An 18,019-nucleotide genomic window follows, 5' to 3' on the forward strand; every position below is an offset into this window, starting at 1 on the left:
TTAACATAAGGGCTAGGTGGGGCTGAAGCCCCAGGGCCCGCGGGTAGAGGGGGCCCGTGATTGGCTGGAGGAAATGAGATTGACAAGTCAAAGGTGGTTGATTTGTGTCTAATAAATAACAAGAAAAAATGATTGGAAAATGTGCCTGACTGATAAATCACTGTCCAATCAAAATCACTTTACAATTCGCGACATGACACCGGGAAACGCCTCTTTGCATTATGCTATCGCATCGCATGTAGACTAGAAAATTGGCCTTTATTGCTTGTTCAGCCTCGCTGGTGTTCAAAATGATTAAAAAAAGTGATAGTGTTGCGCAAAAAATGAAAAATAAGCTTGAAAGGGAGAAAAGGGATGCTAATCTTACAGCAAAAATTACAAAACTAACTGCTTCGGTTCACATAAAACATCCGAGCCAGTGGAAGACCCCGCGTGCAGCGGCAGCTCACAATTATCTTCACCCGACACCGTCGCCGATCTGCGTGCTTTACACGTTGAAAAAGGTGAGATAGCAGCTGCATCAAGTTATTATTTTTATTACGAGTTAAGCCCTATTCGGATGGTAATTGTTTCTCATTAAAACGTAAGGTGTTTTCAACATTTACAGGGACGAGTCGGTTGATTTTATTGCCGTTTGAATTCAGAATGTCAGTGTTTTTCTCTCATCATCATCACCCGTGTAAAAATCCCGAATTAACTTTCCTACTGTTTTTTTGACGAACACCAATGTCGTGTGACTTGTCTCCACTTTCTGCCTTTGAAGTACATTTTATCAGTTGCAGTTCTGGTGCCGCATCCGTACATCTCGACCTCGACACATTCACATCACACGTTAACACAGCGGTAGAGTTACTCACGGGACACTGCACTTATTCGCAATCACAAGTTCTTTATTTGCATGTGCTTTAAAAGCCAGTTAAACCTGTCATTCGTGTGCTGTTCTGAGATGCGCTTTTTCTGACCCCAACCCCATACACCCGAAGCGTGCACACACACTTAAGCCTGTCAAACAGCACCTGACTACTGGACTTCATCTTTCGCGTCTGATTGCGCTATAATACTGTCAAATACACAAAAGGTTTACATAAACACAGTTGGTTATGTCTGAAGTGAGTTGAGAAAATCGGACGCGTGCAGGTCTTAAAGTGACAGCATCCTAATAGCATGCGGACCCTTGTGCTTAAAGGGATAGTTCACCCCAAAAATTAAAATCCTGTCATCACATACTCACTTTCAAGTTGTTTTAAACCTGAATGAGTTTCTTTCTTCTGTTGAACACAAAAGAAAATATTTTAAAGAATGTGGGTAACCAAACAGTTGCTGGTCCCCATTCATTTCCATAGTAGGAAAAAAAAAAATATAATGTGGAAATCACTGGGGACCATCAACGGTTTGGTTACCCACATTCTTCAAAATAGTTTATTTTGTGTTAATCAGAGGAAAGAATTATTGTGTCAGCAATATATGCAATATAATTTTAAAATATGTTAAATATTTTATATGTTAAATATTTTTTAAAATATGTTAATAGCATGGAATATTTAGTGTGCTTATATAAAATGATTTGATAAAAGGAATTTTTAAAAAATATAAAAATAATAATAATTAAAAAAAAAATTCTTGTGGTACAAGACACTGTGGCATGGCAATCATATGAAAGGGGGCCCTTAGTGTTGCTATAGCCCCAGGGCCCAATGTGTTCTTAATCCGGGCCTGCACACACAAACAGCTTGACAATCTCCCAGTGTTTTTCCGCCAGGATGAAGTGCAACCAATCCATTAGGCTTTTGGCTTCTTCATCTTTGTGTTTTATAGCATTTGGCAAACCAGCGTTTGGTGCATTAATATCTCCAAATGAACTGAAATGCCTCTCCTTCACCTCTCGAGCTTCTGCCAGATATTAATCGCATGCTTTATGAATGCATTTGGCTTCAGTTCTGCTGAATATTGCGCTCTACATTAATGCGTTCCTGGCTAGTTTGTTTGCCTTTCGTGAGTTCAAACCCAAAGAAAGCAGATGCGGATTGTTGTTTACGCACAGCCTGCAATATAATTATATATATTGTAATATAAATAGATAAGAACTAATAATGTATGTAATTATATAGTACTTGCAATAATTTTATGCATTTCGTACATGCAATTTACACCGATCAGGATGAGCACCTTCCTAATATTATGTTTGTTCCCCTTTTGCTGCCAAAACAGCCCTGATCCGTCGAGGCATGGACTCCTCTAGACCCCTGAAGGTGTGCTGTGGTATCTGGACCAAGATGTTAGCAGCAGATCCTTTAAGTCCTGTAATATAAACTGCATTATGCATGTACATTTTTTTTCAAATGCAAAAGTTCTAGATAATAAGAAAACCAGTTTTGTCAAGATGAGATTACAAGAAAATGAAAAAACGTGATCAACACGCCACCCAGTGGATAGTTGAAACATTGCACCACACAATTAGCATCAATCCTAAATGTGTTCTTGATGGTTGCAGCACTAATGTTAAAGTGTGCAGTCCTGTTCATCATCACATCATACAGAGTTTAAGACGGTGAGATGAAAGATTCTTGTGTTTCTCTAGAGGCCAATTCTCAACTTGCAGAATATTTATGGTAAAACCAATAGTTTTTGAAATGATAAAACATTCAGTTTGCTGCTGCAAAGTCTGGGAAGAAATACTGAGTATTTAGTTTTATATATTGCATCAACAGCTGATTTGAAATTTTTCATAGTATTGCCACAACATTTCATTGTTTCTGAATCATGTGGATGACAATCTTCATAATGCATGTTCTGGGTTTTTTCATGTTAGTGTTTTCCGACTACTGTGGGTGTAGATTCACTTTTAAGTCTTTTTTTTTTTTTTTTTAAGTGGAAATGTCTGACCTTTGACAAAGTTCTGTATCCTGAACAAAACCGGTCAGACTTGGATCATCTAGTTGTTTTGCTCTTTGTACCTGTCAACCAAATTAGTCATCGAAAATCTGCTCTCACCTCCACACCGGTCACCCTGAACTGTGTTTAGGATCAAATTCAGGATTAAAACATGACGTAAAATGAATTAAAATAGTAATCATTCACATTTCTAGGTGATTAATCAATGCAAGTAATTGATCATGTGACTCTTTCTACAGACAGTCACATTTTCTTCCATCAGGTTTTGGTCAAATGTGCTTTCAGTTGTGCTTTTTATGCTGATAATATAATTTGTAATGAATAGATTCTATTATCAAATTTAAAAAATCTATTTTTCTAATTTTTTCATGTGTGTGTATAGAAGACTATTGTAAAGAAAAACATGCTGGATATCCATGTGTGGCTTATTTTTATATGCGTTTTGGATTTTTTTTTTATTATTATTATTTATTAAACAATTATTTTTACAAATTAAGTAATTTAAATATAGTAAAATGAGTCTTGTTTTATAGTATAGTATTAATTAGAGCCCGAGCACCGATGCTGTGAGGAACCTATTGTAATTGCTCAGTCAATTCTTCTTCTTCTCTGAAATGAATTGCATTTTTGAGGGCCTAAACATGCTCGAAAACTCATGAAACTGTGCACACACATCAGAAGTGGTGAAAATTTACGTCTGATATGGGTTTCGGTGAAGGATCTGCCCCAAACTTGTGATAAGAGTCCTGGCCTAAAGACATCTATATGCCAATATTCAGTTAGTCATAGCGCCACCTGCTGGCAACAGAAAATGGCATGCTTTACACTGTAATTCACTGCCTGAAACACATTTCATCATGCCACGAAGTACCAAATGTGCTAGAAACACATTAAATCATGCAACACTTGGCTAAGTGCTAAAGTATGTGAATGACACCATGAAACAGGAAGTTGTAGTAACTCAGGCATACAGATGCCCTTTCCAAATACCCCCACTTGTGGTCTTTGCACTTTACCACTTGTCTATTTACATGACGTCTTTCCTGTATTTTCCTGTAAGTGTTCAAGTGGGCGTGAAAACCGCAAGTGTGTGAAGATTTATAGTCTTGCAAAAATGCAGACGTTATTTTTAATATTTTGCATTTTAAAATATATTTCTAAATGTCTGTTCAGTGGTCATGTAACTAACAGAGGAAAGAATATTAAAATTGTGGTGCTTCTTTAAGTGATAAAAAGTCACTTTTTTTGTACATCATTTGCAACTGCAAAATACACACAGCCTACTCATCTTTGCATCAATAAAATGTGCAACACTTTATATTTTACTACCAAATTATATGTAATATATAATTAATTTAACTTACAGTCGAATGTTTTCCTCGCGATTTCAGGGCACGCTAGTTCCCGAACATAATGCATGATGGGATACGCTTAGCCTCGTATACCACTCTAAAGCAGTATTCAAGATAGTGTAGGTTTAGTGTGCACTTACTTACTGTCGCGTACACATGCTCTCAAATAGCCAAGACCGCAAGTCTTCACATGATTGATAATAGTCCTGGCCTGAAGACATCTTCATGGCAATATTCAGTTATAGTCAAAGCGCCACCTTTTGGCAGCAGGAAGTGTGGCACGTCAAAATGACGTTGCCATATTTCTCCTGTATTTACTCGCTTACATGCATGTCACCCACTATTCATTGTTTTCCTAAAGCCACCGGGTGGCGGTGGCCCCGGGTGCGAGGGCCCTTTCTTCACTGCTTGCAGCTTTAACTATGCCTGGTAATCTAAAAAATAGATAAATAGATGAATAACAATAAACAAATCCCATTAGCATCACAGAATACAACAACTTCACAGCACATATGTCTCATAGATACAGTAGAATACAGTACAGGCTGATAAAAGCAGGACATTTAAAAAAAGGCTGGGTAAAAAGCTAGGTCTGAAGACGTGAGAGAGCCCCATTGGTCAGGGGCCGCATGGCTAAAGGTTTTATCTCCCATGGTAGTTAAGCGTATACGTGATGACACGAGAGGGTGAGAGTGAAGATCTTAGAGTGCCTGAAGGGGTATAAATACTGATCATTATCCATAGAAAAACAGTCCAATTTGGTCAGAGTAGATCTTGTGCCTACAAATAGGACCTCAGTTTTATTTCTATTGAGATTTAAAAAGTTAGCTGAAAGCAGGTCTTAAATTTCAGCTAAACAGATGGTGGAGGAAAAGAGCCAGAGGGTTTGGAAGACAGGTAGAGCTGGGTGTCATCGGAGTAGCAGTGAAAGTAAATACCATATTTCCTGAAAATGTGACCAAGAGGGAGTAAGTAGATAACGAATAGAAGCGGGCCCAAAACAGAACCCTGAGGAACACCAGCAGTAACTGTAGATGATCTTGATCGAAAATGTTTAAGTCAGACAAACTGAGTGCAGCCAGAGAGATATAAATCAGGACGAGGTGCCAGTGATCCCAATAGAAGCTAACCTGTCAATGACTATCTAATGTGAGATGGTGTCAAAGGTCGAGGAGGACAAGTATGGTTAATAAACTAGATTCAGAGATTTTAACAAGAGCAGTCTCTGTACTGTGGTGGAGATGCAAAATACATTATAATATTAATGTTATGCCTTTAGAAAGCAGGAACAAGGAATCTGCAAATATTGTATTCATGAAAAGATATAATGCATTAAAACGTATAGTATAAATACCTGTATAATTGATTATAAATAAAGGCTTTAAGTAAAATTAAAGTAAAGTAAATTTGTCCTTTGACTCTCAAAGACTGATTAATGTCACCATGTCCAAGGTCAAACCCAGCAATTGAGTGGCTTTAACTTTCCGATTGGGTTGTTTTGGGTTGTTTTAACCCAGCGGATGGGTGGTTTTAACCCGTGGATTGGGTTGTTTTAACCCAGCAGATGGGTTGTTTTAACCTGCGATTGGGTTGTTTTTACCAGCGACTGAGTGATTTTTAACCCGCGATTGGGTTGTTTTAACCCAGCGGATGGGTGTTTTTAACCCAGGGATTGGGTTGTTTTAACCCAGTGGATGGGTGGTTTTAACCTGCGATTGGGTTGTTTTTACCAGCGACTGAGTGATTTTTAACCCGCAATTGGGTTGTTTTAACCCAGCGGATGGGTGGTTTTAACCCGTGGATTGGGTTGTTTTAACCCAGCAGATGGGTTGTTTTAACCTGCGATTGGGTTGTTTTTACCAGCGACTGAGTGATTTTTAACCCGCGATTGGGTTGTTTTAACCCAGCGAATGGGTGTTTTTAACCCAGGGATTGGGTTGTTTTAACCCAGTGGATGGGTGGTTTTAACCTGCGATTGGGTTGTTTTTACCAGCGACTGAGTGATTTTTAACCCGCGGATTGGGTTGTTTTAACCCAGCAGATGGGTTGTTTTAACCTGCGATTGAGTTGTTTTTACCAGCGACTGAGTGATTTTTAACCCGCGATTGGGTTGTTTTAACCCAGCGAATGGGTGTTTTTAACCCAGGGATTGGGTTGTTTTAACCCAGTGGATGGGTGGTTTTAACCTGCGATTGGGTTGTTTTTACCAGCGACTGAGTGATTTTTAACCCGCGATTGGGTTGTTTTAACCCAGCGGATGGGTGGTTTTAACCCATGGATTGGGTTGTTTTAACCCAGCAGATGGGTTGTTTTAACCTGCGATTGGGTTGTTTTTACCAGCAACTGAGTGATTTTTAACCCGCGATTGGGTTGTTTTAACCCAGCGAATGGGTGTTTTTAACCCAGGGATTGGGTTGTTTTAACCCAGTGGATGGGTGGTTTTAACCTGCGATTGGGTTGTTTTACCAGCGACTGAGTGATTTTTAACCCGCGATTGGGTTGTTTTAACCCAGCGAATGGGTGTTTTTAACCCAGGGATTGGGTTGTTTTAACCCAGTGGATGGGTGGTTTTAACCTGCGATTGGGTTGTTTTTACCAGCGACTGAGTGATTTTTAACCCGCGATTGGGTTGTTTTAACCCAGCGGATAGGTGGTTTTAACCCGTGGATTGGGTTGTTTTAACCCAGCAGATGGGTTGTTTTAACCTGCGATTGGGTTGTTTTTTACCAGCGACTGAGTGATTTTTAACCCGCGATTGGGTTGTTTTAACCCAGCGGATGGGTGGTTTTAACCCGTGGATTGGGTTGTTTTAACCCAGCAGATGGGTTGTTTTAACCTGCGATTGGGTTGTTTTTACCAGCGACTGAGTGATTTTTAACCCGCGATTGGGTTGTTTTAACCCAGCGAATGGGTGTTTTTAACCCAGGGATTGGGCTGTTTTAACCCAGTGGATGGGTGGTTTTAACCTGCGATTGGGTTGTTTTTACCAGCGACTGAGTGATTTTTAACCCGCGATTGGGTTGTTTTAACCCAGCGGATAGGTGGTTTTAACCCGTGGATTGGGTTGTTTTAACCCAGCAGATGGGTTGTTTTAACCTGCGATTGGGTTGTTTTTTACCAGCGACTGAGTGATTTTTAACCCGCGATTGGGTTGTTTTAACCCAGCGGATGGGTGGTTTTAACCCGTGGATTGGGTTGTTTTAACCCAGCAGATGGGTTGTTTTAACCTGCGATTGGGTTGTTTTTACCAGCGACTGAGTGATTTTTAACCCGCGATTGGGTTGATTTTTAACCCGCGATTGGGTTGTTTTAACCCAGCGGATGGGTGGTTTTAACCCGTGGATTGGGTTGTTTTAACCCAGCAGATGGGTTGTCTTAACCTGCGATTGGGTTGTTTTTTACCAGCGACTGAGTGATTTTTAACCCGCGATTGGGTTGTTTTAACCCAGCGAATGGGTGTTTTTAACCCAGGGATTGGGTTGTTTTAACCCAGTGGATGGGTGGTTTTAACCTGCGATTGGGTTGTTTTTACCAGCGACTGAGTGATTTTTAACCCGCGATTGGGTTGTTTTAACCCAGGGATTGGGTTGTTTTTAACCCAGTGGATAGGTGGTTTTAACCCGGGGGTTGGGTTGTTTAACCCAACGGATGGGTTGTTTTAACCCGGCGATTGGGTTGTTTTAACCCAGCGATTGGGTTGTTTTAACCTGCAGATTGGGTTGTTTTAACCCAGCGGATGGGTTGTTTTAACCCGGGGATTGGGTTGTTTTAACCCAGCGATTGGGTTGTTTTAACCTGCAGATTGGGTTGTTTTAACCCAGCGGATGGGTTGTTTTAACCCGGGGATTGGGTTGTTTTAACTCTCAAAGACTGATTAATGTCACCATGTCCATTCATGTTGTTTTTTTGTAGGACTTCTTGACACTTTTATTTGTACAGATAGTATGTTATGACAGCAAATGATGGTGAACGTCAGGCTTGAACTTTTCTCAGGACATTTGTCAGCGTTTTAGAAATTCTGAGAAATCTTACGAGATTTTCAGAGACAAATCAAACAAAGTATGGATTAGGAAGGGTGGTGTCAGCATGATTGTTTTGGACATGTGATCTCTGCTTGTTCCATAGCATCTGTAAACACACGAGACATAAGAACGTAAAAACACACAAGCAGCTTTAAAACCTGTCAGTCTTACAGTAGTAAACCCCCTCTGGCAAAAAGTAAAAAAATCATATATTTCTTCATATATTTAGAAATGTACAATAAATGTCTTAAAATATGTTGCAAATATTTTTAAATATATATTTTAATAACTTTTTTTGAAATCTAAAAATATTTATATTGTCCACAATGTGTGCATTCACCAAAAATGAATTATAAGATTTGATTTTCTTGCTCCCTCAAGTACATTTTGCAATTTATTTTAGCATTTTTTGAATAAATATATTTTCTTCTTAAGCTGTGTTGTTTACAGCATATATTTGAAATATATATTGGTGTCACTGAATCAAACATTTGCCTCACTTTTTTTCTCACTTCATACAAGGTCACTATGAAGAAGTAATTTAACCCTTTACTATTAGATTTCATAACTGTTTTCCAAACAGGCTCTTTTGAGGTTTTGTGTTGTCATAACAACAGTGACAACAGCCTTTTATTTTTCAAAATGTTGATGTGGTGAATTTATTGGATTTTTACAGGATTGGGATTGTTCCAGATATTAGTAAGACCTGTTTTTGTTCTCTTTCACATTCACCAAGCACCAATTTAAAATAAATAAACAAAATAAGGTCTTTAAATTAAAATATCTGCATATATTTACTCGTATTGCATATATATTTAAGAAATTTGCCACGGAGAATAAGGGATGAGTGAATGGATCTCAATCGTGAGGCATTTAAGTTATATTAAAATCACTTAACAATTAAAAGGTCCACTTCTACTAACTATAAATAACTTTGCAACTACATTAGAGTATTATTAGACTGTTAGGGTTAGTAGAATAAGTTGACATGTAACGTTAGTTGCAAAGTAACTTATGGTCAGTAGAATGTCTAAAGTGGGCTATTAAAAGAGTGTTGCATGACATTATTTTAATCTATTAAATCTCTCTGTCTCTCTCAGTCTTTTATTAGCTATTTGTTAGTTTGATTTGTTCATCATAAAATGCATTGCTGTTACATTTTGAGAGGAAAAGGAGAGGCCAGTGTCTAGTGTACATATTCTTTACAATGCCAAGAACAAACTCTGTATTATTCACCAGAATTCTGAGTATTATAAGAGAGCTTGTTCTGTTGAATCACGAACGCCTTCTTCAGCGTAACACTGCCTCTCAGAGGCTCCACTGCTTTCTTCAAACAGGTCAGGCGGCTGCTCTAAACCTCCGTTTCATGATATGAAGTTAATAAGTGACTTTAATTAGAAACAAAAAAACAAACAAACACAAAATATCAGTATATGGCAGCAAATATGAGCATAAGGACAGAACATGCATTGAGCTTTGACTCACCGGTTTTAGGCAGAGCGGGTCAAAGGTTAAGAGTAAATTGAACTCATATTCTTGATATTTCAATATGAGACTTTCATGTACAGTGTAAACATACTGTAACTCTCAGAACTTCCTGCTCAGTCTAAAAAGAGCATTTATTGAGCTGCAAACATAACTAACATAAGTGGACTCCTGATAAACATACAAAATAATAAAAATATTTATGATAAGAGCAGCTTTTAACCAGCATTCAGCTGTTACTGTGCGCTATAAAGTTCGTTATAAAATTGCAACTCTCCATTTGACCATATGTGATATTTTTTCTTTGTTCAAGTCAAATTGTGAAATGATTTATTACTTTTATCTAGGTTGCCTTTTGTGCACTATACAGTATGTGGAATATTCATATCAACTTTTAATATTACATCTGATGATGCTAAAATATAATTAGTAAAAAAGAAATATATATGCAAAAACAGTTTTAAAAAAGAAAAGAAAGACATGTTTATGTCCAGTTAGATTTTCTTATTTCACCTGCTTCTGGCTATAATCAATATATGCCGTTTCAGACATTTGCAAAAATTAATCTTCACTCTAAAAAATGCTGGGTTAAAAACAACCCAAGTTGGCTTGAAAAAGGTCAAACCCAGCAGATGAGTGGCTTTAACTTTCCGATTGGGTTGTTTTAACCCAGTGGATAGGTGGTTTTAACCCGGGGATTGGGTTGTTTAACCCAGCGGATGGGTTGTTTTTTAACCTGCCGTTTGGGTTGTTTAACCCGGCGATCGGGTTTTTTTAAACCGGGGTTGGGTTGTTTTAACCCAGCGGATGGGTTGTTTTAACCTGGCGATTGGGTTGTTTTAACCCAGCGGATGGGTTGTTTTAACCTGCCGATTGGGTTGTTTAACCCGGCGATTGGGTTGTTTTAACCTGGGGTTAGGTTGTTTTAACCCAGCGGATGGGTTGTTTTAACCTGGCGATTGGGTTGTTTTAACCCAGCGGATGGGTTGTTTTAACCTAGCGATTGGGTTGCTTTAACCCAACGGATGGGTTGTTTTAACCCGGCGATTGGGTTGTTTTAACCCGGGATTGGGTTGTTTTAACCCTGTGGATGGGTTGTTTTAACCCAGCGAATGGGTTGTTTTAACCCGGGGATTGGGTTGTTTTAACCTGCCGATTGGGTTGTTTGAACCCGGCGATTGGGTTGTTTTAACCCGGGGATTGGGATGTTTAACCCAGCGGATGGGTTGTTTTAACCCGGGGATTGGGTTGTTTTAACCCAGGGATTGGGTTGTTTTAACCCCCGCGATTGGGTTGTTTTAACCCAGCTAATGGGTTGTTTGAACCCGGGGATTGGGATGTTTAACCCAGCGGATGGGTTGTTTTAACCTGCCGATTGGGTTGTTTTAACCCCCGCGATTGGGTTGTTTTATCCCGGCATTTGGGTTGTTTTAACCCATCAGATGGGTTGTTTTAACTTGGTGATTGGGTTGTTTTAATCCCCCAATTGGGTTATTGTTAAAAATGACTGTATTGCTTGCTTAAAATTAACACAAAGTATGTTGGAGACGAACATTTATTAATGTTTAATGAATAATAATTAAACAATAAACATTTATTAAATTGCTTATTAATAAATGTTCATATTTTGATTATTATTGTTGCCTCTAGTAATTATGTGTCTGATTATGTGGCAGAAACAAACTTCCATATAAAACACTGTTCCAACAACACTTTTTAAATGTATTGGTTTAAATGCGAGCTAAACTTTTGAGGCATTGTGAAGGACATGGACCAATAAGCTCTGTTGACTGGCAACACACAGCAAGCGGTTTACAAAACACAGACAAAGTCAATCCAAATTCACATTCACAATGATTCTTCCCACATATAGAATCAATTTGATTCTACAAACATTGATTCTACAAACACTGGGACAAAAGTCATAAAACTGGTGGAGCAATTATGCTTTGAATTTTCAATCTTTGAAAATCTTTCAGCATACACCAGCATGAATTTCCATGCAGGTTCTAAGTGATTTATGGTGGTCTAGTTCTGGACCAGGATAGCCATGCTGTTCTGGTAATGTTGGTCACAGTATGTTCTTTGCCGGTTAACCTGGTTAAGGAATCAGCGCACCTGCATTCAGAATATGCTGGTGATCAGCAATGCTGGTCTGTTTAACAGGGAACTACAAAAAAGAAATACACAAAAGATGATAAAACAGACTTGATCTATTGCTTCTATGTGTATATTGATTGAGTGCTGCCTTGATCATCTGAAATACGAACAATTTTATCCTACAGCAAGGAGTGAAGTATATAAACAAATGTTTCGGCTTCAAAGGAGCCATAAAAATGGACTGATATTTATCAGAGTGGATTGTTTGTTCAGTTCCAGCTCATTCCACCTATAACGGGCCTGAAGGCCACAGTGAAGAAAATGAAAGTTATCATCATATTATCTTTTTTATTTCATAGAAACCTTGGTCTGATTGTGGAACTGATCTGGCAGCTTTCCTGTCTTACTGCCGACGCACGAACGCTAGATTGTTTACTAGGAAGTACTATAGGTGAACATGTACAGACTTTTTCACAAAAGCAGTGGAAAGTTTCATTCTAACTTTGCTTGAGAAACTTTTGTGATAATCCTGATAATATTAAAATACTTAAAATGCATTTGGAAACTTACTATTTTTGATGTTTTTGAAACATCTCTTTAATCTCTTCTGCTCATCAAGCCTGCATTTATTTGATTTATTTGAAAAAACTGTAATATTGTGAAATATTATTACAATTTAAAATAATGGTTTTCTGTTTTAATATCCTTTAAAGTTTAATTTATTTCTGTGATCAAAGCTCAATTTTCAGCATCATTACTCCATTCTTCAGTGTCACATGATCCTTCAGAAATCATTCTAATATGATGATTTATTATCTCTGTTGGAAACAGTTGTGCTGCTTAATATTTTTTTATAACCCATGATACTTTTTCAGGATTCTTTGATGAATAAAAAGTTAAAAAAGAACAGAAATTATTTAATAGAAATCTTTTGTAACAATATACACTACCGTTCAAAAGAAGAAATTAATACTTTTATTCAGCAAGGATGTGTTAAATTGATAAAAAGTGATAGTAAAGACTTACATAGTTAGAAAAGATTTATATTTTTAATAAATGCTGTTCTTTTTAACTTTTTATTCATCAGTGAATCCTGAAAAAAGTATCACGTCAGCATATTAGAATGATTTCTGAAGGATCATGTGACACTGAAGATGATGCTGAAAATTCAGCTTTCCATCACAGAAATAAATTATATTTTAAAGTATATTAAAATAGAAAACCATTATTTTAAATTGTAATAATATTTCAAAATGATCAAATAAATGCAGGCTTGATAAGAGACTTATTTCATATATATATATATATATATATATATATATATATATATATATATATATATATATATATATAAAATCATCGACCAGTCCTTCTCATGGGTGTCACCAAAATGACTTACCTCCAGGAATGAAGGTTAAATAAATGAAAGGTTAAAATAAAAGGTTAAGGATGACAGGCACTAAACCCCTCCCAAAACTTCCCAGATCTCCTCCCCAAAACACAGGTGAGTTGGCAGAATATAAATTTTGTGAACTTGGCTTGGTCACACAGGTACTTGTGTCTCCAGAAAGGCTTCTGGAATCCAAAGCACCAGATTTTGGGTTGAAATAAATTAGGACAATGGGGCTTGGCGTGAGTGGACTATGGTTATCTTGATTATATCTTCTGAAACAACCAGCACATGTTATGTTTTGGATGCTGGTGAGCTGGTCCCATGCGGGAAGCTTAATTAGCTTAACTAGCGAAGCTTCCCTGGTCAACAAGCTTCACCAGAAAGACCATGCTGGTTGATCAGCGTCGCAGATCAGCGCCAAACCAGCATAAGCCAGCATGGAAATTCATGCTGGTGTATGCTGGTCCTTTCAGCAGTGATTCTGGTGGTTTCATCACTCAGTTTGCTTGATCATTTTATTCTGATGATGTTCCAGGTGTTGTGTAGAGTCTGCTTTGATCAGGTAAGGTGTTTTCATGTTTTGTAGACGGGGAACGATGACTACAAATTGACAGCAACTTCTGAGGATGACATCAAAAAGGCCAAAAAAGTCAAAAGAAAGAAGAGGGATGTGAACGAACTGAAGAAAGAAGTGGAACTGGTGAGAAATTTATATTATACAAATTCACATAATATATATATATATATGTGTGTGTGTGTGTGTCACGCTAGATGCTGATCTGAAACTATAACCACCAAGAATACTTTCTCAGCGATAATCACAAAAGTACATTATTTCACTATTTTCTGCATGAATGCTGTCCATAAATTGGTTTTATACATTTTCTGTGGAGAACTAAGATGCAAGCTTTTTTGCTCTTCTGCAGGATGACCACAAGCTGACATTGGATGAACTTTCACGCAAATACGGCACTGACTTGAACAAGGTGAGCAGAGGTTTATGAGACTTTTGAAAATGTGATATATTACTTAAAAACATTTTGTGTCACTCTAAATTCTCTGTATACAATTATACATTTTGCCACCTTTTTATTAGAATGATAAATAATGAAAAATAATAATAGTAGCCTCGAAGTGCATAGAAATCAATGTAGGTGTTTAAAAATTTCAAGTAGCCTTTATTTCTAAGTTGAAACTGTGTTTTTTTTTTTCTGTATATGTTTAATTACTCAATGTTCATACCCTATGGCAGGGATTGTCATCTTCTCGTGCAAGGGAGATCTTACAGCGTGATGGACCGAATGCCCTGACCCCACCTCCTACGACTCCAGAATGGGTCAAGTTCTGCACACAGCTCTTTGGTGGCTTCCAAACACTGCTGTGGTTTGGTGCATTTCTTTGTTTCACGGCATATGGAATCCAGGCTGCATCTTCTGAAGAACCGGCAAATGACAATGTATGGGAAATGTTTTGTCTTAATTATGTAGTTTAATTTATATGCATTTGCATTTATGCATTTAGTAGATGCTTGTATCCAAAGTGACTTATATTGCTTTCAAGATTGATTTTCCCATGCATTCTCTGGGATGTGAACCAATGACCTTGGCGTTGGCATGCTCTACTGTTTCACCTACATAAATGTTTATAAAAATACATACAAGTAATTCAATGTCAGTTCACTGTAGATTACACTTTCTAAAAACCTAATTGTGTGTTTTTTTCAGCTGTACCTGGGACTTGTACTTGCCTTTGTTGTTATAGTCAATGGATGGTTCTCGTACTATCAAGAATCCAAGAGCTCTAAGATCATGGAATCATTTAGGAATCTTGTTCCACAGGTACAGATATGGTGTCTTACAAAGCATTGCATGCTCAAATGTAGCTTTCCTATGGTATTCTCATTGTTCTGTTCTGGTTAATGTAGCAAGCCCTGGTTGTGCGTGATGGAGAGAAAAAGATCATCAGTGCTGATGAGGTCGTTGTAGGCGATCTTGTGGAGGTCAAAGGTGGAGACCGAATCCCAGCTGATCTACGCATCATCTCTTCACAAGGATGCAAGGTAAGACCTAAAGCATTTCTGCGATATATATCCCATCAGTGCCTTTTTATGAAACTTCCCTTCTACCTTTCCAGGTGGATAACTCTTCCCTCACTGGAGAATCTGAACCCCAGGGTCGCACTCCTGACTTCTCTCATGAAAACCCTCTGGAGACAAGAAACATTGCGTTTTTCTCTACTAACTGTGTCGAAGGTACATGAAAAGTTTCTGTTGTATGTTGGATACATTGGATGCATTTTACAATAGCTTTGGACAAACTGAGCATCTAAATTGCTTGAACATAATGAAACCCTAGGTACTGCCAAAGGGATTGTCATCAACACCGGTGACCATACCGTCATGGGTCGTATAGCATCACTTGCCTCCAGCCTGGACGGTGGAAAAACACCAATTGCTAGAGAGATTGAGCATTTCATCCACATCATCTCTGGTGTAGCTGTCTTCCTGGGCATGTCCTTCCTAATCCTCTCCCTGATGCTTGGATATGGGTGGTTGGAAGCAGTTGTTTTCCTGATTGGAATCATTGTTGCTAATGTACCTGAAGGTCTTCCTGCCACTGTAACTGTAAGTCAAAGTGATTGTTTTGTTATTCTACTTGTTGTTTTGTCAACTGTATCTACTTTTAGGTGGGTGTGTCTGTGCCAAAAATTATTACTTGAAATTTGTTTACTCATGTAGGTGTGTCTAACTCTGACCGCCAAGCGTATGGCAAAGAAGAACTGCCTGGTGAAGAATCTGGAAGCCGTGGAGACTCTTGGCTCGACCACCACCATCTGCTCTGACAAGACTGGAACTTTGACCCAGAACCGAATGACCGTCGCTCACATGTGGTTTGACAACCAGATTCATGAAGCAGACACCACAGAGAACCAGAGTGGAGCCTCATTTGACAGGAGCTCTGCTACTTGGTCTGCTCTTGCACGTGTCGCTGGCTTGTGCAACCGTGCCGTCTTCCGTGCTGAACAGAGCCATCTCCCAATCCTTAAGGTGTGCTTCCTTCTAGTTATCTTAATATCTATATGAAGATATTCAAGGCTTGCAATGTTTACAATTCCAATAGGCAATATAACTGTTATTGTGAGTGAAAACTTTGTTCAAATCAATCTTTTGCAGCGAGAAACAGCTGGTGATGCCTCAGAGTCTGCCCTGCTGAAGTGTATTGAGCTGTGCTGTGGTTCAGTCACTGAAATGAGAGAGAAGTACACAAAGATTGCTGAAATCCCTTTCAACTCCACCAACAAATATCAGGTATTTTTGTTGATGTATTCTTTAGAGATTTGCAGGTTTGACTGGTCACCCTAACAGCACCTAATCTTCTTTTTCTAGCTCTCAATCCATAAGAATCCCAATCCCTCAGAGTCTAAGCACCTGATGGTGATGAAGGGAGCGCCTGAGAGGATCTTGGATCGATGCTCCTCCATTTTGATTCAAGGAAAAGAGCAGCCTTTGGATGATGAAATGAAAGATTCCTTCCAAAACGCTTATGTAGAACTCGGAGGTCTTGGAGAAAGAGTGCTGGGTAAAGCAACCTTATGAAATTTACCTGTGAAAACACAAAAATTATGACTTCAGAAGAATATGCAACGTTGAAAAAAACAGCTTCAAAACATACCTAACCAGCATATGCTGTTTTTTTTTTCTTCAATACACTGAATGGTAAATTACAGCATGTTTGAATAATTCTGTTTTCTTTCACAGGTTTCTGCCACTTTTCCCTCCCTGATGACCAGTTTCCTGAAGGTTTTGCATTTGATTCTGAAGACGTGAACTTCCCAACTGAGAACCTGTGTTTTGTTGGCCTCATGTCCATGATTGATCCTCCTCGTGCTGCTGTACCAGATGCTGTGGCCAAATGTCGGAGTGCTGGAATCAAGGTGTTAAGATCTAATGCTTAAATATACTTATTCAAACAATAATTACTGGTGACCATTCAATTACAGCTAAGATTTTTATTCAAAGCAATTTAAATGAATGACCCTTCCAATACAGGTTATCATGGTTACTGGTGACCATCCAATTACAGCTAAAGCTATTGCAAAGGGTGTTGGTATCATCTCTGAAGGCAATGAGACTGTGGAAGACATTGCTGCTCGTTTGAATATCCCAGTTGGAGAAGTTAATCCAAGGTAATCCAATCACCTAAAACAAAGCAATGTTTTCAGATTAAAATATATATGGTGAACATCACTAGAATTGCTCTAGATGTCTGCTAATACAAAGTGTGTCTCTAGAGATGCTAAGGCCTGTGTGGTCCATGGAGGAGAACTGAAGAATATGAGTGAGAGTGACCTGGATGATATCCTGAAATATCACACAGAAATTGTGTTCGCCAGAACTTCTCCACAACAAAAGCTGATCATTGTGGAAGGTTGTCAGCGACAGGTACTGTCAGAGAGTTATCTACCCAATCCTAGTTGACACTAGATGATTTCACCTAACAGGAAGCATTGAAATGCATTTTTTCTCCCATCAGGGTGCCATTGTAGCCGTAACCGGTGATGGTGTCAATGATTCTCCTGCTCTGAAGAAGGCTGACATTGGTGTAGCTATGGGTATTGCTGGATCTGATGTATCCAAACAAGCTGCTGACATGATTCTTCTGGACGACAACTTTGCCTCAATTGTCACTGGAGTAGAAGAAGGTATGACATGTTTTTGGGAACTTAATTGACTGAGGAATTATAAAGAGACTTATTTCTCAAATGTGTCTTCAACT

The 18,019-nt window shown here is 38.4% G+C and overlaps 1 protein-coding gene and 1 long non-coding RNA gene across 5 annotated transcripts in view; one reads left to right on the top strand and one right to left on the bottom strand.

Annotated features, from left to right (window-relative positions):
• Window positions 1-18,019, top strand: part of LOC137032930 (sodium/potassium-transporting ATPase subunit alpha-1-like) — a 19,557-nt gene continuing 1,538 nt past the window's right edge. For 2 of the 4 annotated variants that reach the window (XM_067404958.1, XM_067404957.1), the window contains exons 1-16: window positions 1-503; window positions 2,209-2,249; window positions 13,831-13,944; window positions 14,171-14,230; window positions 14,497-14,700; window positions 14,969-15,082; window positions 15,169-15,303; window positions 15,378-15,495; window positions 15,599-15,867; window positions 15,982-16,290; window positions 16,417-16,551; window positions 16,630-16,822; window positions 17,002-17,177; window positions 17,293-17,429; window positions 17,535-17,685; window positions 17,777-17,945. In XM_067404958.1, coding sequence (XP_067261059.1) covers window positions 2,226-2,249; window positions 13,831-13,944; window positions 14,171-14,230; window positions 14,497-14,700; window positions 14,969-15,082; window positions 15,169-15,303; window positions 15,378-15,495; window positions 15,599-15,867; window positions 15,982-16,290; window positions 16,417-16,551; window positions 16,630-16,822; window positions 17,002-17,177; window positions 17,293-17,429; window positions 17,535-17,685; window positions 17,777-17,945 — 2,308 coding nt within the window. In that variant the 5' untranslated portion in view covers window positions 1-503; window positions 2,209-2,225. Of the gene's footprint in view, window positions 504-2,208; window positions 2,250-13,415; window positions 13,484-13,830; window positions 13,945-14,170; window positions 14,231-14,496; window positions 14,701-14,968; window positions 15,083-15,168; window positions 15,304-15,377; window positions 15,496-15,598; window positions 15,868-15,981; window positions 16,291-16,416; window positions 16,552-16,629; window positions 16,823-17,001; window positions 17,178-17,292; window positions 17,430-17,534; window positions 17,686-17,776; window positions 17,946-18,019 lie in introns of those variants that run through there. The other 2 variants (XM_067404960.1, XM_067404959.1) reach the window with 1 other exon arrangement.
• Window positions 16,369-17,097, bottom strand: LOC137032934 (uncharacterized). Its single transcript, XR_010896765.1, has 3 exons — window positions 16,916-17,097; window positions 16,672-16,846; window positions 16,369-16,486 (listed from the first exon to the last, which is right to left on the bottom strand). It is a non-coding gene; the product is annotated as an uncharacterized lncRNA (long non-coding RNA).

The sequence above is a fragment of the Chanodichthys erythropterus genome, chromosome 12 (assembly GCF_024489055.1).
Source record: "Chanodichthys erythropterus isolate Z2021 chromosome 12, ASM2448905v1, whole genome shotgun sequence".
NCBI lineage: Eukaryota > Metazoa > Chordata > Actinopteri > Cypriniformes > Xenocyprididae > Chanodichthys > Chanodichthys erythropterus.